General features: G+C 52.8%; 1 protein-coding gene across 6 annotated transcripts in view; it reads right to left on the bottom strand.

Annotated features, from left to right (window-relative positions):
* Positions 1 to 21,041, bottom strand: part of GAS7 (growth arrest specific 7) — a 200,877-nt gene that overhangs the window by 142,011 nt on the left and 37,825 nt on the right. The window contains exon 1 of one of the 6 annotated variants that reach the window (XM_060136156.1): positions 7,358 to 7,436. The exons of 4 other annotated variants lie outside the window; for them this stretch is intronic. Coding sequence is in view for 1 of the 2 variants with exons in the window: in XM_060136152.1 (XP_059992135.1) it covers positions 970 to 990 (21 nt within the window). In the remaining variant the exon portion in view is untranslated. Of the gene's footprint in view, positions 1 to 969; positions 1,061 to 7,357; positions 7,437 to 21,041 lie in introns of those variants that run through there. One more of the 6 variants, XM_060136152.1, reaches the window with a different exon arrangement.

Here is a 21,041-nt window from a genome sequence, read left to right as displayed (position 1 = left end):
CTAAGAATCCGCCTGCCAATGCAGGGGACACGGATTTGAGCCCTGGTCTGGGAAGATCCCACATGAGGCGGAGCAACGAAGCCCATGCACCACAACTACTGAGCCTGCGTGCCACAACTACTGAAGCCCGCGTGCCTAGAGCCCGTGCTCCTCAACAAGAGAAGTCACCGCAATGAGAAGCCCGCGCCCTGCAACGAAGAGTAGCCCCCGCTCGCCGTAACTAGAAAAAGCCCGTGCGCAGCAATGAAGACCCAACTCAGCCGAAAAATAAATAAATAAATAAATAAATTTATATTAAAAAAAAAAACTGGGAAGTGCACAGTGCTGCCGAGGCTGTGGGTCAGTGGGCGCTCGTAGATGTAGCTGGTGGAAGGATAAATAGATCTGCCTCGCTGGAGGCTGTCTGGCACTTTGTATCAAATTTACAAACACACTCTTTGCTCCAGGCTTTCAACTTCAAGAACGGATCCTTCCCTGACACTCCCCCGTGTGCAGAACGATGGACACACAGGGTATCCACAGCAGGTAGAGGTAACAGGAAAAGATGAGAAGCAACCTATACACCCATCCGTGAAATGAGTCAGGAAGGTATTAAAAAAAACGAGGACACTCCTTCTATTGACTGAACTCCATGATATACTGTTACAGGGTTTAAAAGCAGCAGCGGCAGCAAGGTGAAGAAGAGAGAGGAAGCCAGCACAGGTGTGAAGGGAAATAAAGGCACACGTATAGTCGTAAATATCTGCACCATTTCCTCTATACCCACAAGAAACTGGTAACTTGCTCACCTCTGGGCAAGGGAATTAAGAGGTAGAGGACAAAGGGTGGGAGGCAGGCCAACGTTCACTCTCTATTTTTTAGTGCCTAATAAATGACAGAATTCATCTATATGTGACCTATTCAGTAAGAGTAAAGTTAACAAAGATACACTTCTGGATATGTACCCTCGACAAAGAGTTTAAAACTTACCGCATGAACACCCTTCTGCATGGATGCTACAACCTCAGTGGGAAGACAGCACCTGCCAGGTGAGTGGGCCCAGGGGACCAGCTGCACAGCAGCCTCGAGCCCCCGGGTGCCACGGGCGCCTCTGTCCCCTCGCCCGGTAGCAGGTGTCACCTCCCCTGTGGTCCCGGGCCTCCGAGGAGGCGTTCCCAAAGCCCTGGCCCTCAGCAAAGCCGGGCTGTGTTCCAGCCTTGGAAATGATCAGGAATAGCCCTGCTCCTGCCTAAAGCCCAGCTTCTGGGTCCATTTCCGACCGGGGTTCCACCCCGCCCCAGGGCGCCCACTGCCCGGGCAGTGATACCCCGCCAGCCTCTCACGCTAGGGGAGCAAATGCAAGCGAGTTGCACGGCTGCGTCTGATAATCACTATGGACACCAGCCTGAATCAGGTCTGTGTCCAATTAGCCACGCCTGCAACACCACCATAGCAACGAAGGTAATATTATTGTTCCACGAAGAGAAAATGAAACACACACACACACACACACACACACACACACACACACACACGATGTGTTGTCCAACTGCCTCCAAAGCCACAGACATAACGCTTCTCCACGCCCTACAACTGTGCCTCTCACTTCCCCAAGACGATGCAGCTTCTCTGACGGGAAGTCACAGGCTCGGGCAATTACCTCTTCACACCCTCCACTCCGTGTGCCCTTCACAGGGCTGCACTCCTCCCTCTGCCCTCTTGCTGCTGGAGACAGAACGCCCTCCAGGTGAAGCTCCAAGCTGGCTGGCCGGCTGGCCGCTTTCCCCAGGCCAGACCCAAGCCGGGCACTGGAGTTTCGGTGGCTGCAGGCATGAACCACACACTAATCTTCAGACACAAATGTGGAAAGCATTAACCCAAATGGAAAGACATAAATCAGGAGGGGAGCTATGGCACGGAGGAAAACAGCTCTGCTCGGAGAGCCCGGGCCGTTGCACAAGAGCAGAGTTGAGTCACCCTCCAGCAGAGGGAGGGGAGCCCCGGCGGGACTGGTGGGTGGATGAGCCCGGGGTGGGGGTGGGGGGGAGCAGTGCAAAAGCACAGCTGTAAGTTCATCACCAACCACACTTCATCAGCAGCCTGGGGAGAGGGGGGCCAAACGTCACCTCCCCTCCCCAACTCAGGAAGTGTTTCAAAATGTGTCCTCTCCGGAGGAGACAGCAGCAAGGAGTCTTCCTAACAGCCAACCAGTCACCCTTTACAGCCTGCAGCTGTGTCCCGGGGAAACAAATCCCAGGCCCTTCTCCTTCTTTGCTTCTCCCTGGCCATGAGCCATGCTGTTTTGGGGTCCTCAAGTCTAGGTGCCCATCGCGGGCACACAACGCTTGCCCTACCTGCTTGCCCATCACTACCGTTTCATATCTTTTCTTCCTTTCCTTCTTCCAAACACCCCATACTCCACACAAGCTGCTGGGGACAAGACAAACCTATCAGCTTCCCCATCCCTGCTCCCTGGGGAGAACCTCCCAGCTTCCTGTAAGACATTGCCTCACCCACCAACTTCTCTGCCAAGACTGATTCCCAACCTTCAAGTTCTAAGCACCTGCTCCGGCGAGGCCCTGCTGTCCCTGGGTGTGGCAGTGGGGGAGGAGGAGGTCCAAAGAGATAACGCAGCTGGAGAGCAGAGCAGTAGGAGGTCTGAGCCCTGGGGGCTCTAGAAACTACCACGGAAATGCCCTAGCTTTCAGCAGGACCCTCCCCGTCTCCAGGCCATCTTCATCTTGCTCTAATGAAATAAGAGGTTGCATTTAGAGATCAATGGGGTCCCTTAGACTCTGACAACGCTAGGTAATGTAGTGGAACTTACACCCCCCCACCCCCCCCACCCCGTGAGTACAGACACACAACAGCCTGAGAGACGGGTAAATGACCCAGTTTTGTTGGAAGGGGACAAGTGATGGAGAAAAAGAGCAGGGCAGTGTAAAGGGGTGGGCATGACAAGGAGGGCAAGAGAGTCAAAAGAGATCAAAGAGTGGGTTAGTTTCTGGCGGCTCCTTACCAAATTATCACTAACTACGAAGCTTAAAGTCACAACACAAATGTATTGTCTTCCAGTTCTGGAGTCCGAAGTCTACAAAGGGGTCTCACTGAGCTACAGTCAAGGTATTAGCAGGGCTGGTTCCTTCGAGAGGCCCTGGAAGAGAATCCGCTTCCCTGCCTCGTTCAGCTCCTTGAGGCTGCCCGCAAGTCCCTGGCTCGTGGCCCCCTCCTCACATCCTCCACCTCTTGCTTTTGCTGTCACATCTACTCCTGACCTGACCCTCCTGCCCCCCTCTTATCAGGACTCTCTGTCCGTACACTGGACCCACCTGAATAATCCAAGATCACCTCCTCCTCTGAAGAGCCTTAATTTAATCACACCTGCAAAATGCTGTTTGCCTCGTAAGGTAACATCCACAGGCTGTGTGGCTTAGGACACGGACATCTCTGGGGGACCATTACTCAGCCCGCCACAGGGCTTAGCCACGTGGGCTGCCAAGGCCCTAAGGAGGAAGCATGCCTGGAACACCCGCAGGAACGCCAGAGAGGCCGGTGTGCAGCAGAGGGATGAGTGAGGTGCAGGGGAGGAGAGGCCCCCAAGGGCAGGGAGGTCACGGGCCCGACCACGTCGCACCTTGCCAGCTGCGGTGAGGGCTCCTTCGGCTGTTACTCTGCCATCGTGGGGGCCCATCGGGACGTTCTGAGGAGCAGCGTGATACGATCGGACTTATCATTTGAAAAGAACAGACTGGGGTCCGGCAGAGCCGTCAGGAGGCAACTGCACTAGTTCAAGGGCACAGGGCTGGTGGCTGTGGCTCAGAGCAAGATGACAGCAGTGGGGGTGGTGACGAGCGGTTGGAGTTTTTAAAAAATCAATTTGGAAGGAGAAGCCCACATGTTTACCTGACAGACCGAACATGGGACGTGAGACAAAAGGCGGGGGGGGGGGTCAAGGTTTTTGGCCACAGCAGCTGGAGGGACGGACTTCCCATTTACTGAGCTGGACAGGCTGCGGGTGGCGTGAGGCTTGGACAGGTTGAACAGCAATGCCAACTGGATATGGGTCAGGAGGTCAAGGGCAAAACTGAGCAAAGACTGGAAATGGACTTGCCGACCACAGCTGAAGGCTCTCACTGTGGCAGACATGGGGGCGGCGGGGGCGCTGCCAGGGGTCTGGGCTGGGTCCAACCACCAGGTTGAGAACTGGTGTCTGGACTTGACCCTGAGAGTAATGGGACGCGCCTGGGCCCCACGGCAGCCCGGGGTGTGGAGTCAGCCAGGATGACCCGGATTAATTCTGTGGGTCGGGCACCAGTTGCAAGACAAGAAGGCAGAGGCTGAGTCAGCAGGGATTGCGTCTCAGCCCTCGATTGCTCAATCCGGCGTTTTCCTACTTCTCACAGCCCAGAGGGTGGGAATCCCAGTCGTGGGGAAGGTCGGGGGAGCGGGGCGGGATTCAGGAACGGGGTCAAACGCCAGGCTCCAGGATCCTTGGACAGCTCACCTCACTACCCAGTCGGTCTCCGCCTGGCCCTCGAGGGCACTCACTGTCCTGCCCATGAGTCCCGGAAAGCCTTCCTGTGTCCAAGCTGCTGGACGGTATCAGCGGGGTCCTACCTGAGGGGCCCAGTAAATCAGAAGGACAAAGCAGGTCAAGGGCAGGTGGCCAGACTGTGGGGCACCTCCCAGGGGACAACGTGCTGAAACATCTATTGCAAGCTGGATTCCCATGGCCCAACGGCACAAGCCAGGCCCTTTCTGGGCACTTTCATCCATTCATTCATTCGACAAATATTTAGTGAGGACCTGCCCAGGGTCAGGCGCTGCTTCTAGACATTTGGGGCACGGCAGTGATCAAATAAAAGGGGAAAAAACCCCTGCGTTTGTGGAGCATTGATTTCAGCAAGGGGGTAAGGGGAGCACACGATAAAAACAATAAATAAGTAAACTATAAAGAGTATTAGAAGGTGATGGAGGAAAAAAAAAATAGAACAAGGGGAACCAGGAGGTCAGGGTAGACTGGGAGGGTGGGCAGCAATTTTAAACAGTTTGAAATGTTACAACTGCTTCCAAGTCACAGCGGACAATCCTTCTCGCTCTTCAGCCCCTTCCTTCCCTCCTTCCCTCCCTTCAACAGTCACTGGGTGCTCACCCCAGGGCAGCCCCACGTGCTCCCCGCTCTCATGAAGATGTTTTATTTTACAATTGATTACATTTTATTATACATTTTATTCAAGGAGACAGAAGTTAAGACAGCTAGTAATTCCAGAAGGGTGACGAACGAGCAGAAACTCACCATCTCCCAGGATTCCTGCAAGCACGCCCATCACAATGGGGGACCCTCCCAAGAGTGTCTGATTCTTGGTCCAAGTCCCCAGCCCACTTCCTCCCTCCTACTTCATGTCCCCATCACCACCATGACCTGAATTAGTAGAAAGCACAACTCAGTGGTCTCTCTGGAAGCTGCCCACAGACTGTCCTTACACCTGGCCCAGTCACCATCCCAAAGCATCGACTGGCTTTAGGGCCTCTGGATGAACTTGTCTGTTCCGTGTTTCAGACTCAACATCTTCTCGAGGAGCACCGCCCCCCCCAATACCCCCCAAGGGGGCCCTGCCAGCCCTGCCCTCCCCTCCGCTCTGGGCACCTCTGTCGGGCAGAGGTTCTGATTCCTCTCGCCCGGCTGTGCTCACTCCCGGGGCCACGGCGGCCCGGGAGCAGAGGATGACAGGGGAGGATGTCACATGTGGGCTGTCTGGGGGCAAAAGGTGTTGGGCAGCTCACGCCTCTGACCACAACGTGCAACTCTCTTATCAGTGGCGCTAACCACTGGGGAACTACAAGCGAGCTGAGTACAAAGGCTCTTCCTGTTTGGAGGGAAGTCAAGGCTGGCCCCTGAGGCACATCCCTGACAGTCTTTTGGCGTCTGCACCCTCCCTCTCCTCCCACACTGCATCCAGCTGTGAGCCAGCTGGACCAGTGCTGGCCCCAGGCCCGGGTGGACGACACAGCCACCAATGGGGAGAAGCAGCCACCAGGAGCTGGCCCAGCCACTGTCTCACTCCCTCTGCCCTGCCACAGACCCTCCAGTCTTATTTCCCTCTAAAACTCGGGGGCACTGGAGAAGATAGGGCACCATCACTTTTCCTTCCTGCCGTGTTACTGAGTCTCCCCTAAATGGTTCAGCTAGACCAGGACTCAATCCGCAGACGACAATGATGGCGCTCAGCAGAGATGCTCTGAGCTCTCCACACCTCACAGCTGCACAGAGCTTCGGGGGCTCCACGGCCCTCTGTGGGAGGCCGGTACAGAATCGGTACAGCAACCAGTGGGTCAGATCACGGGCTCTGGAGAGAGATGGTCTGGGTACAAACCCTGTCGCTGACTGGGTGACCCTGAAGAAATGATTTCACTTCTCTGTGACTCAGTTTCCCCGTAGGTACAATGGGCCTGGTAGTACTCATAGGTTTGTTGCAAGGATGAAATGAGTGAGTACATAAAGATACAGCATCTGGAATGGCACCTGAAAACATAGCAAGTGCTACATAAATGCTGTCCAGTATTATTAAATAGTTTTGATTGGACAGATCTGTTTTAAAATAAACTAACCACGGGACGTCCCTGGCGGTCCAGTGGTTAAGACTCCACACTTCCACTACAGGGGGCTCGGGTTTGATCCCTGGTCAGGGACCAAAAGAATAAATTAATTTTAAATTAATTAATTAAAAAACAGCCTATCCACCTGTGTGGCCACAGGCCCGTTCATTAGTTGAGAAGATATAGGTACGGGGAGAGTACTGACGATCTAACCGGGTACCACTGACACTGCTTGCTTATTCCTCGTCAGCCTCTCCCAGGTTTCTCCAACCCCATGCTTTCCATCAAAGTCTCAGAAGGCCAGGGGATTCCAGGGTGCCTCTAGCACCCCAGCAAGGAACTCAGCAACCCTCCCACCCAGGGCACAACACAGACATCTCAGAATCCACGGAGACCCATTATCTTAGGGGAGGACTTGGGAGGCAGTGGACCCAGGGCCGCCTGGAGCTCTGTGGGCCCCCGACACAAAGCCCCCCAAAGCACGTGGCACGGCGTGACACGCTAACAGCCACACAACATCTACCCTCCACCAGCACCATCAAAGCCCGTGCTCCAAAGGCCATCAGCACCATGGCTCTTGCAGGTGGCAAGACGGAGGGAAAACACATCCGGGGACACCGCTTAATGATGAGCCGTGTGACCCAAACCCCAAGAGTGGGCCTTCCCATCTGTGAACTGTGGTGGTCTGGCTCTCCCAGACCCACCCTGCCAAGGACAGTGCTTCGCAAACAGTTCAGGCCGCTGTGTTAGCCCTCATCCTGCCCTCCCGCTGAAGACTTACAAACAGTGCCTTCTCCTGGGAGAAGCAGCCAGTGCCTAAGCCAGCATCTCTTAGAAACCCTCACGTGTTGAGATAGGGACCCACACATCCTTCACTGGAGGCATCGTCCCAAACACTTGTGTGGCGGGTTTGCTCAACAGCCATGGCGGGGGAGGGTGGAAAGCCCCCAGCTCAAAGTGGAAAACCCTGGCTCCCGACCACGTCTCCACTGCACAAACCAGTTACTGATTGCCATCAGCCTTGGCTTTCCTCACCCGGTAAAACCCAAACACGACCTGACATGCTGCAAAATTAACTGAAATACGTGTCAACGTGCAGGCTGAGATCTGTGTCATTTTAAGGTTCAATGGGGGACTCCATATTTAAACACGTTTTAATATCTCTTTACCTGGATACCTCTAGATGGGGCTACGCCCCCCAGGTTACCACAGCCTCAACACTCATGAGTCACCTGTTGGACCCCGGAAAGCACTGAAAACTATTTTGAGCAGGGGTCCTGGGGTTCCTGAATTCCCTGGAAAGCATGTTCAACACAGATATCGGGGCCCCACTCCTGCTTTTTGACTGAGCAGGTCTGGGGGGTGATGCTGGTCCAGGGGCCACAGTTTGAGAAGCCCAGCCTTAGAATCTGAAGACTAGAAAGTACACCAGGAATCACCCAACACGACCACAGAAGAGCCAGGGGACAGTCCATGCCCCGCGCCTGGTTAACAGCTCCTGGTCCAGTCCTGCAGTCGGCCTGAACGAGGCTGTTCCAGCTCCCACCTCAGACACAGGCGGGGCTAAGGTGGAGGCGTGGCCCCCGGCTGCTTCCTGCTTCCTGTCCCTTGGCCCGGGGCGGGGGCGGGGGGCCCCCGAAAGAGACCACTGGGTCCCCGGGCTGCCGCCTTCAATGCCCAGCCCTCTTGATGATCCTATCCTTGGTCCCAGCTCCTGCCTCTGGCACAGGAGGCCTCAAGGCTGGGAGGGTGGAGTCCTAGGCCCCAGGGAAGGGAAGGGGCACAGCAGGGCCCTGGGGCAGCTGATTCTAGGCCAAGCCCCTCCATCCCGAGCAGAGCCCGGAGACAGTGGGCTCTGAGGGGCGGGGAGCCGGGCAGGCGCGCACACTGCACCCAGTGTCCCGGCCACACAATGCATAAGGGGCCGGCAGGGCAGGCGGCCAGGGCCCACTCATGCCAGTACCATCTCGAGCCCTTGCCAGGCCTCAGAGGGCCGGTGAAGAAGCTGGACTCTGTCCCGGGGCACAGTCGGACTCTATTCTTATCTCAAGGGGGGAATGCGTGACTCTCCTTGCAGTGAACGGGGGGCCCCCCCGGCGAGGTGGGAGAGGAAACAGGGCCGTCACTGTGCCTGAGAGGGCTCCCCACTCGGCCCCCGGCTCCAACTGGCCCCTGGTGCCAGGGCCTTGCACAAGCCTCCGACAAGGACAGGCCGGGCCGAAGGTGGACAAGGAAAAGTACAGCCCGGCACAGACTGGCCCTCACCGACCGCAGGACTCAGAAACCTGCACACACGGGTCCTAAGTGAGACCCAACAGGACGGGTCCGAGCGGGAAACACAGCCTCCTGGACACAGTTACTTACCGAATCCCAAAGGAAAGGGTCCAGATATCCTATGCACCCCACACACGGGCACAAGTTCCTGCTGGCAGATACGGGTCCCTCTCTCACCTAGCCCAAAACATCATTTGCAGGTGGCAACAGATCTCATTAAGACCTCCCTTTAGTCTGACAGAAGGAAACACAATGATTTTGACACGTATTCATCCCACTTTCTAGGTGTCTGAGGGCCGAAAAACAACCCACTGAAGAGCCTGGGTTACTACCATGGACTCAAAGCCTCAAACCACTCATACCTTAAGTCTGCAAGTATAAAGGCGCCCCGTGGTGGATGAAGTGACAGATGAGGGTGACAAGGGAGGTACCAGGGGTCAGGGGGATGGAAGAGAAGTTACGTGCACTGAAATAACTGAAGGATGATTAAAAATAAAGAAATGAATATTTAGTCATCACCCACTACGTGCTAAGTATGTAATTCTGTAAGGCAAGTATCAGCTTTTTTTTTATTCCCTTTTTTTTTTTTTGGCTGCGTTGGGTCTTTGTTGCTGCACGCAGGCTTTCTCTAGTTGTGGTGAGCGGGGGCTACTCTTCGTTGCGGTGCATGGGCTTCTCCCTGCGGTGTCTTCTCTTATTGCAGAGCACGAGCTCTAGGTGCACGGGCTTCAGTAGCTGTGGCTCGCGGACTCTAGGGCACATGGGCTTCAGTAGTTGTGGTGCAGGGGCTTAGTTGCTCCGCGGCATGTGGGATCTTCCCGGACCAGGGATCGAACCCGTGTCCCCTGCAGGGGCAGGCAGATTCTTAACCACTGTGCCACCAGGGAAGTCCCAGAGTTCCCAATTTTAAGATTAGAAAACAGAGTCACTGAGAAGTCAAGAGATGTTCCTTAAGCAGTTATGTACAGAGCCAGGATTCAGACCTAGGCCTTCACGTCCAGCCCTCTTTGCATTAGAGCAGCCCACTTCCTGGGAGTGGCAGGGATGGGCAGCAGCAGTGTTGGAGAGGGAGAAGGCATCTCAGGCATGAGGGCGTTGCCAGAACGCACTGCCACCAATTTTCCTTCACATGTTTCTCCTTTAGGCCTGCAGATCCGAGTCTCGGCCAGTGAAGGGGGCAGTGGGCATTTTCAAGGGCTGTAAATTGGTACCACCTTTCTGAAGAGCAACGATAGAATGGGTCAAAATGTACACCACAGATGTAACTGCAGAGCATGCTTCTTTCCAGGAGAGGATGCCTCACTAGGAATGTTGGCTTCAGCGATTTTAACAAAAGCCAAAAAGAAAAAAAAAGGAAAAAGAAGCAAGCTCAGTGTCCATCACTAGGGGATTATAAATAATAACTAGTTCATCCAAATGATGAACTAATAGCGAACACTAAAAATAATGCTTTAGATACATCTACTCATCCAGAAAGATATTTAACATATACTAAGTTTAAAGAAAAAATGCCGCAGAGCAACTAAGCCCGTGCGCCACAACTACTGAGCCCGCGTGCCGCAACTACTGAAGCCTGCGCACCTAGAGCCAGTGCTCCGCAACAAGAGAAGCCACTGCAATGAGAAGCCTGCGCACTGCAAGGAAGAGTAGCCCCGCTCGCCACAACTAGAGAAAGCCCGTGCGCAGCAACGAAGACCCAACGCAGCCAAAAATAAAACATTTTTAAATGCCTTAAAAAAGAAAAGAAAAAAAAACAGGTGGCACAATTGCATATATAATATGATTAAAAGGGGGGAACAAGGGCTTCCCTGGTGGTGCAGTGGTTAAGAATCCGCCTGCCAATGAAGGGGACACGGGTTCAAGCCCTGGTCAGGGAAGATCCCACAGGCCGCGGAGCAACTAAGCCCGTGCACCACAGCTACTGAAGCCCATGTGCCCTAGAGTCTGCGAGCCACAACTACTGAAGCCTGTGCACCTAGAGCCCGTGCTCCGCAACAAGGGAAGCCACCGCAGAGAGAAGCCTGGGCACTGCAAGGATGAGTAGCCCCTGCTCGCCGCAACTAGAGAAAACCCGTGCACAGCAACGAAGACGCAAAGCAGCCAAAAATAAATAAATAAATTTATTTAGAAAAGGGGGCGGGGGAACAAGGAGATTGTTCTTCCTTTCTCAGTAGGATGAAAGAGAGGGGTGAATGGTGACAGGGTGATGGGGGCGGGGGTGGGAGAGCCAGGGTGGTGCTGGGAACGAAACCAGTGGGTGAGGGGTCAGCTGAGGGTGGGAGCCGGTAGGGAACTTAGACTAACTCCTGTTTGGCCTTCCTCTGGACCAGTCTTAAAGGACTAGGAAACATTCAGAAAATACTGAACTAGTAAATCTTTCAGAAGCCCCTCCCCCCTGCTTTACTTATTAATACTCCCCCCCCCACTCCCTTCCCACCCTGGTGTTCCACCTCAGTTCCCATCACGGACGGAGCCAGAGGGGCCTGGACAAGGGGGACGCGGTGAGCTCCCAGGCTCTGCCCGCTGAGGGTGCTGCCAGTCTGTGGCCTGGACTCACGTGACACCCGCCTCTCCATCTCAGAGCAGTCCTCTCAGCCGCGGGGAACCCACAGCAGGCCCTGAGGTGACACTACTCGGGTTCCCCGGACACCAGCTCGCCAGTAGTGACCGACCCAGTGACTCAGGGAGGGCACAGTTAATCGGGCCTTTCCTGCAAAGGGGAAGCCGCTTCCCAGACAGAGAAAAGTACAAGCAGACCTCGGAGAGATGGTGGGTTCCGGTTCCAGACCACCGCAATAAAACGAGTCACAAGATTTTCTTTTTTCTTTTTTGGTTTTCCAGTGTGAATAAAAGATGTTTACACTATAGTCTATGAAGTGTGCAACGGCATTATATCTAAAAAAAAAAATACATACCTTAATTTAAAGATGCTTTATTGCTAAAAATGCTAGCCATCATCTGACAACGGGCCACAAACCTTCAATTGGTTTAAAAAAAACAAAAACAAGAACGCAATACCCAAGCTGTGCCTGTATTTCCTTTCTCTTTCAACTCTCCAGTTCTCTTCCTTGGAGTTCTCAGGGAGAAAAACTCAGGAACAATAAATGGGTGTGAGGGAGAAGAGGGAGAGAGAATTCACATGCCCCCCCCCACACACACACACCCTCAAGATCTCTTGTTCCTGAAAAGTCCACAGAATTCAGGGAAGCCGCTCGCTGGTCAAAGAGCAGCCCAGTTTTGAGGGTCAGGACCAAGCCCAGGATGGAGCTCTGGGAAGAGAACATGACCGGGACCAAAAGACCCCACCTCCCATCCCAGTGAGAGCAGCATGGCCAGAGCCAGCCAGTTCTGGGTTCAAACCCCAGCCCTGCCCCTTCCTAAGCTGGGTGATCTTCCTTAACCGCGTTGGCCAGACACAGACCAGAGCCTGGGCTTCTAGAGCCAGGTGAGTGCAGGCTCCTGACCAGCCTGGCAACCTTGGGCGGGTCACCCTGTCCCTATAACCCGACATCTTCTGCAGGGAGACGGCTGCAAGCAGACAGAGGTTGGTTAAGTTCTGGCCGACACACTGGGTTGCTAGCTGTTGTTTTCAGTTTCAGTCAATTACCAACATTACAAAACGGGGTGATTTCAAATTTCCAGCTGGGTACACGCTCCCTACGATTGGCTGTAGCTGCTGTTTCCGACGGCACGTCATTCCTCGGCGCTTAGTGACCTACCGGCATCTGAATCTGTCACCCCCGCTCGAGATGACGCAACATTCCGTGACCGTGGGCACCTCTTTGCTCTGAACACTGGGGTTAACTCGGGGAGCCCTGGAAAGAAGGCAGCAGTGACCCCCACCCCGTACATAATCCCCTTTCTGGACCCAGCTCCAGCTTACATCAGGGGGACTCGTGGTTGCCTGGGGTTGGTCGGGGGACTGCACAGCCCGCAGTTGGGGGCTGCAGGGGGAGGGCTGGTAGGGGGGCTTTTGCTACTGGCTGCGAGGTCTTGAGGAGACCTGGGCTTGAAGTACTACATGAAATACTCACTTTTTCTTTGTTCCAGAACCCTCATCATCAACAGCTCCACCCAGCTCCCCCGAAAGCATTTCAGCTGTCAGCTCACAGAGGGACAGACTCCAGGCTGGAGGACATGCCGCTTACTTGAGAACTTTGATTTTAAAGACACTAACCTGACCCTGGGAAACACAGGACCTGAGCAGAGAAGTCCCCTAAGCCCAGAGCTCTGACCGGATTCCCTTCCAAGACCTGCGCCTCCACCTCCCTGCCCCAAAACCCCCGAGACTGGGCAAGTTCCCACCAGGCTGAGCGGACCAGGGCAGAAAGCTCTGAGCAAATCCTGGAACACGCGAGCCTCTCCCTAGAAACGGGGATAAAACACGAGAACCACACAAAGATCTGAGTGATTCCAGGACCACCTCCGGGGCCACATAAGCTCTCCACAGAGCACACACAAACACTGAGCCAGGGTTCTAAACATCTGGGGCTTAGCTAATCCTCGGCTCTGGGGCCTTCAGCTTGGGTGGACTCCCAGAAACAGCCGAGCCGGAGGGGGATCCGGGTCCAGTTTCCAGGGAGCTGGGCCAGGCCTGGGAGCCCTGCACCTGGCCCTGCCCCAAGCCGGGGCCCCGAGTCCCCACAAGGCCATGCATGCATCCTCCTGGCCCACACCCGCAGTTCCGGGGCGGCTCCACCGCCCAGCCCACACGTGGAAGGCGGAGGCCTCAGCGCTCCAGGATTCCATTCTGCGGTGGAGGCTTCTAGAGGAAATAATTCCCTAATCCCCTTCCTAAATCAAGGCCAAGAAACAACTTGCGCAGAGTCCGCCAGACGACGGCTGCCCAGCTGTCCCTGCACTGACCTCCTGTAGCTAAGGAGGAACTGGGGGGGTCTGGGGCGGGGCAGGATGTGGGGCCCCTCGTGCTCATGGACCCACACTTGATGCAGTCGGCTCTGATTTTCGGTCCACAGACCATGGGATTCCAGAGTGAGCAGAGGCCAAGTGCTTCCCCTGTTCACCCTTAACTGGGCCAGAAGACAAAACTCTGCGTTTCATGACATATTTATTCAACTGCATTGTCTGTTGCCTATTTTCACTTGCGGTGAAAGTTTTCATCAAAATCTTGTTTAAAATTCCAAAAAAGGCATCTTTTAATGTCAGTGATCCTTGACTGATTTAATTTCTCCCTGTGGGTCAAGAGACAGACATGGGACATTTCCTTACCCGATGACTTCAATACATAAAATGGTTAAAAGATGCCTCGATGACAAAAGTGCCAAGACCATAAAACAGAGACGGGACAGTCTTATCAACAAACAGTGCTGGGACAAGACAGCCACATGCAAAAGAATGAAGCTGCCACCTTTCTCTCACCATTTACAAAAATTAACGCAAAACAGATCTAAGTGGGCTTCCCTGGTGGCGCAGTGGTTGAGAGTCCGCCTGCCGATGCAGGGGACACGGGATCGTGCCCCGGTCTGGGAAGATCCCACATGCCGTGGAGCGGCTGGGCCCGTGAGCCATGGCCCCTGAGCCTGCGCGTCCGGAGCCTGTGCTCCGCAACGGGAGAGGCCACAGCAGTGAGAGGCCCACGTACCACACACACAAAAAATGATCTAAGTTCTAAATGTAAGAGCTACAACTATCAAACTCATAGAAGAAAACAACAGTGTAAATCTTCATGACCTTGGGTTAGACGCCAGTTTCTTAAACAACAAAAGCACACGGGACAAAGGGAGAAAAAACAGACATCATCAAAATTAAAACTTTTTGTGCTTCAAAGGACACTCTCAAAGAAAATGAAAAGACAACCTATAGAATGGAAGAAAATTTTTGCAAATCGTCTCTCTGATAAAGGACTTTTATCTGGAGTACATGAACACATACAACTCAATAATAAAAAGACATTTGTTATTTCACTCAATATGAGGAAAATGGGCAAAGGCTTTGACAAGACCTTTCTCCTAAGAAGATATATGAACAGCCTATAAGCACTTGAAAAGATCTTCAACATCATTAGCCTTCAGGGAAATGCAAATCAAAGCCACTTCACACCCGCTAGAAGAGCTGTAATCAAAAAGATAGATAATAACAAGTGTTGGGGCCTCCCTGGTGGCACAGTGGTTAGCGCAATGGTTAAGAATCCGCCTGCCAATGCAGGGGACACGGGTTCGATCCCTGGTCCGGGAAGATCCCACATGCCGCGGAGCGACTAAGCCCGTGCGCCACAGCTACACAGCTGGCGCTCTAGAGCCCGTGAGCCACAACTACTGAAGCCCAGGTGCGGCAACTACTGTAGCCCACGTGCCTAGAGCCCACGCTCCGCAACAAGAGAAGCCACCGCAATGAGAAGCCCGCGCACCGCAACGAAGAGCCTGTGAACAGCAACGAAGACCCAACGCGGCCAAAAAAACCCCCCCCAAAACCAAAAAACAAAGAAGCAAATAACAAGTGTTGGCAAGGATGGGAAGACCCTGTACAGACAGCAATGTAAACTGTGCCCCAGCTTTGGAAAATCCTCTGGCAGTTCCTCGGAAGGTTAAGCACAGTTACCATCTAACCCAGCAATTCTGAATTCCTGATTATCCACCCCACCCACGCTGCGTACGTGCATCCATGTACATGTTTGCGTGCATACACAGATAACCGCCACTAACCATCAAACCCCTTGTCTTCACAGCCACGACCTCCCCGTGGTATCACATTTGAAGAAACATCACCAAGGCAACGAAAAATTGTTATAAAAGCAATTTGATCTTTACTGAAGTCTCTTTTTAAAGGAAGAAAAGGGCTTCATTCACAACACGTAGCAAAACTTAAAATCTTCCCCTCCCCTCCCTTGCAATCTGACTCGCAGGCAGCGGCCAACGCCCGAGTCTCCTTCCTACTTTCTCCAGAGGACTTTAAATTCCTCCCGCGCCCCCATGGCTTGGGTCATTCCCCACTGCAGACCTCCTTCTCCAAAAGACAGACAGACTGACAGACGCTCATACACAAGCCCTCAAGGTCAGTCCTTTCTCTTTTCTTCCTAAAACTACCCTTCCAGACTGCTCCAACTCTGTCCCTCTCTGCCCATTGCTCAGATAGGTTCTCCACAATGAAGGCCAGGGACTGAGCTGGCCAGATTTCTCCTAAACTAATAAAGGCAGGGGGGAAGCTATGAACATTCCATCACGCTCTGCTGGTTTATGTTTGTTTATGTTTCCGACTTGGCCTTTCACAATTATTTTTACGTGTGCTTTCCTGTCTCCACGTGGCGGGAACAAGCCCGGCAGTGCAGGCACGACGCCGTTCTCTTTCCCGTCCACGCACAGCTCTGGTACCACCTTCCGAGCTCCATGCCCCATGAGCACAGAAGACGTAGGCTCAGAACTGGTTGTGGGGATGGGGGCGCCCGCCAGCCAAGGCGGGAGGTGGTGTCTGCATTGCTCAGAGCTGGATGCCTCAGCTCTGGGAAGGAAATAAATTTCCAACAGAAGATCAAAGGAAGGAACACTAGCAGAAAACCATGGGGGAAGACTTGAAGCCGCAACATTTGAGGAGAGATGAGACTTTTTCTGGTTCAGAGTTGCAGGGAGAGTTTAAAGGGCAAGGACATAAATTAGCAACTTGGCCCCCGAGCAGCACGGGGTGGCTGCAGACAGGACAGCACAAAGGGACGTCTGCAGGAAGACTAGACGCCCTGAATTAAAGCAAACACCTCCCAAACGCGGTCTGTCTTTTATTAATGACGATGTCGCCCGTGGCGGAGTATCCTGTGACCACCGCCAACCGTGACAGGGGGCATGGCACCAGCTTGCTCAACTTCCTTTCCAAAGGAACCTCCCTCCAGGAGGCGGAGGCTTCTTCCATGGATCCGATCAAACTGTAAACTGTGTTTCTGGGCTCGGCCTCAGAACAGGATTTCTCGTGGGGACATCCGAACCCCTTGGTTATTTTCATCTCTCAGTCCAGCCAGAAGCTTGGAGAGTTGCTGGGGTTTCTCCCAACTCAGCACAATGATGGTGTGGAAAATACAGGCCAGACTTCCAGTCTTGGAGAAGGGGAGCTTGACACACTTCCTTCTCATAGGAAAAGTCAAGGAGCTGTCTCTAAGATGAGGCTCGCAATTCATCAGCAAATCCGTCAGCGCCTCCTTTGACGTGAACGCTAAATCTAACACTCCTTACCACCTCCGCTGTATCAGCCCAGGCTGGACCTCCATCCCCTCAGGTCTGCTGGCCTTGACTCACAACCGGCTTCAATCCATCCTCCACTGGCAGCCAGAGCGACCCTTTAGGATGGAAAGCCTTACCATGTCATTCACAGCTCACAACACCCACACCCCCCCAGGGGCATCCCATCTTACTTAAAAAAAAAAAAAAAAAGAACAGAGCATCTATGACAGACCCACAAGGTCCTGCATCATCTGACCTTCCTCGACCTCTCAGACCCCGAATCTTTGCCCTCTCCCACCAGCTCACCCAACTCGGGCTCCATGGGCATGGCTAACCGTCCTCAGGGCCTTTGCACATCCCTCCCCCAGATCTCCAGGTGGCTCATTCCCCATCTTTATTTCATTCTCTGCTCAAATGAGAGAGGTCTTCGCTGACCACCCCACTTAAGGTAAACCTCCCCCCTCAATCTGCCTCACTCTCCACCCCTCCCCCAGCTTCATAGAGCTTCACATTATGTATCACTCAGCTGACATACGTGTGAAAGTGTGTGTTTATTGGGATGTCAGCTCTACTGCGCAGGGAACTGGTCTACTTCGTTGACGGCTGTATTCCCAGCATCTGGAACAATTCCTAGCACTTTGCAGTTGCTCCATAAATATTTGTTGGAGGAATGAGTGGATGAACACGTGAATTCCTGGTTGATGATGGCCCAGTAAGGAACATCATGATGCCCCTCATTTTACACTTGTGTCATGGTTCAGATGAGAAAGCATTTAAACAAATGTAAAGGAAAGAACTATTGATCCACTGCGATCCTTCCAACTCACTAGCAAGAAAGGGAGGAAAACAGAACTATGCCCACGGGACAGAGAAGGAAACGCTGGGATAATGTTAGAGGGAATAAAGAAGCATATGGGCTGGTCCAAGGTCAAATTTGTAACCAAGAACCAAACTAGAGCCAGAATCCGGCTTTCCAGACACTCTGTCCTATGCTCTTTCCAGCAAGTTGTTCTGATTTCAACACTGTCCTGCTAGAAAATCTATTAATATCATTAATCATATTAATATTCAAAAACCTTTTAAAATATGATTATCTTGAGAGATGCTATAAGGCATCATTTGATAAATTTCCACATCTATCTGTGGCTTCAAAAATAACTCTTCTTCGGACTTCCCTGGTGGCTTAGTAGTTAAGAATCCGCCTGCCGATGCAGGGGACACAGGTTCGAGCCCTGGTCCCGGAAGATCCCACATGCTGCGGAGCAACTAAGCCCGTATGCCACAACTACTGAGCCTGTGCTCTAGAGCCTGTGAGCCACAACCACTGAAGCCCGCGTGCCTAGAGCCCATGCTCTGCAGCAAGAGAAGCCACTTGGTACCAAAGATCAGGTGTGTTTTCCAGAGACGCACAGCCAGGTCTCGAAAGGGAGTTCTCAACTGTGGCTGGCCATTCCATGGCCGTTCCACCCAGATGGCGCAGGAAACACTGGTTGCCCCAGGCAGAGGGTGGGAGACCAAAAGAAAACCCTCAGCCCATCCCTGGCAGAAAGCCTTGCTCAGCTGAAGGCTGCAAACACCCTGGTGTCCAGAGCCATCTGCCAGGGGCATGGGGACAAGTACTGGTAAGGAAAGTTCAAAGGCACTCACAAAGCAAAGAAAACAAACCGTATTTCAGAGAAGTGCTGGGAAGGGGGTGCAGAAAGAATGACAGAACTCCCAGATTTCTCTGGAGCAAGCCATGCCCAGCTTAGTCCAAGGAAAAGGTGCCCAGGGAAGCTTAGGCAGCACGAAGACCAGAAGGGCCCCCCATCCGATCATTAGAAAACTTAGTTAAGGGAGGAAGCAGCAGAGGCTTGGAAGAAACCTTCCATAAAACCAGACGCTGAAGCCCTGCCCTGGCCCTGGGGGGGGTCTATCACATAGGTGGCATTGAGATGAAGCAGGGCCCAGGGCCTCTAGGACCAAGTTCCGAGTTCCTACAGGTGTAGCAGTCCAATCGGCGGCCTGGTCCTGGTGTGGGGAAGAGAGGCACCCGTGGGGTCCTCTGTTCCTGCCGGGGACACCATCACACCTGCTGCTGGACAGACAGTGGCTGGGTCAGGACCAGCAGCCAGGGAGTCAGTGCGTGGCTGGGGCTCAGGGAGGGGGTGTGAGAGCAACGCCTTCTAAGACCCCCAGAAATGAGGGCCATCTCCCAGCCCTCAAAGGAGCATAACCCTGGAGCAAAGCCCCAGGGTTCAGTGAGGTGGAGAGACACATTTTGTCTCTGTGGGGCAGAGCAGTCACCTCGATGACAGAACTTGCTCCTGCTGGTCTAAAGCCAGGACTTTCTGGGAGGGGCCCAGAGTGTGAGCCCCAGGCCCTTTGAACCAGCAGGCTTTGTGACCAAAACCCGTACTAATAGAAAGGATGGATAAGAAATGGAATGTTTTGCCCATCCCAGCCTACTTCCCGGGTCAAGCCGAGAACAGATGCCCCAGGATGAGGTCCTAGCCAAGTCTCCCACGTTGTGACTGACCTTCACATCTCGTTTTACAAAGCAAAATCCTCTCAAGAGACAGAAAGTGGATTCCCTGCTACTCAAAGTGGGGTCCACAGACCAGCCTCACTAGGAACTTGCCAGCAATGCAGACTCCCAGGCCCTCCCACGGGCTCCGAGGCCCCATTCTGCTTTGATGCACCCCGGCTGGAAACTGATCACCTTGGTATGTAACAGGCTACATCACGGTCAAGGGGTAACAGCCTAAAGAACACTCCTTTCCTACAGTGAGACAGTAAAAATTCCTTATTTTAGGACCTACTATTTCAGAATCCATGCTCCTTTGGGCACGTTAAATTGAGATCTCCCTATTAAGTCAAGAATTTCTACAAGTAAGGAGGAAACCAAAAAGCCCTCTTCAAATGCTTAGTCACCCAGTTTACATTTTTTGTTAATGTGTTAATGGCAAAATACTTATTCATACCTTCCCAATTCAATTTAAAACATTTGAAAGTATTTTGCTCATCTTACTTGTGCAGGATCCCCTATGTGCCTGGGTTTTGGCTCATGAATAAATAGTTGTTATCCCACTTTCAGGCAAAGCCAAGTAGTGAGGTTTGTTTTTTTTTTTTTGAGGGGAGGGCCATGTATGTGTGCCTGTGTTTAATCACAGCGAAGTATAAATATACAGCTGCGTCTCTGAAACCCGCAAAAACTCCCAGGCAACCTCAATTAGGTAGATTTTTTAAAACACTCAGACAAAAGGAAACAACCCGAAAGTTTCTGTAAACGGTGTTTGCTCCCAGCTGAACCTATCTCCCAGTTTGGAATTTACTAGCTAGTTAAAATAACAGGAACATCCTTCTATTTCCTCTTAGAGCTCAAAGTGAGACACTAAGACCAGCCAAGCAGGGTAAGAAACCTCACACATAAACAATGAAAATAAACTTGTAAAAAGATATTGGGTAACTGTGTTTGTACACACGGGATGGGACTGGGGGTACACACGGCCACCCCTCTCCCTCGTGCCAAAGATACAACCGGAATTTTATCAAAGCTTCCTCAAACCAAGCTCAAACTCTCTAACTTGATTCTTTAAAAAAAAACACAAAAAAACAGAGTACCTTTATCTAGATTTTAAAATGAGTGTGAACACTGCCAAGAGCTCGTAATAAAAGAGTACAGAACTCTGAGTCAAAGGGTCTGAATGCTAACTCTGTTCTTGACTAACGGCCACTTCCTAACCTGGAGCAAATCACAAATTCCTTACCTCCCGTGTCCTGGGCTGTAAAATCAGGAGGATGTGAGGAGTCACCGCTCGCCCAAGTTCAAGGTCCTGCTGAGGACCCACCGTGAGTGACATGTGAGAACACGACAGACCTTAAGGCTCACGCAAACCTTAATTACAGTAAGTCCCCTACATACGAACCTTCAAGTTGCGAACTTTCAAAGATGCGAACGTGCGTTCACATGTCCAATCACGTAAATCAGTTCACGTGTCTGGCGTACACCGTCATGTGCGTGCATCCTCTGCAAGTGGTTGTGTTTTG

Source organism: Lagenorhynchus albirostris, chromosome 20 (genome assembly GCF_949774975.1).
Source record: "Lagenorhynchus albirostris chromosome 20, mLagAlb1.1, whole genome shotgun sequence".
Lineage (NCBI taxonomy): Eukaryota > Metazoa > Chordata > Mammalia > Artiodactyla > Delphinidae > Lagenorhynchus > Lagenorhynchus albirostris.
This window is presented reverse-complemented; position numbering and strand designations above follow the sequence as displayed.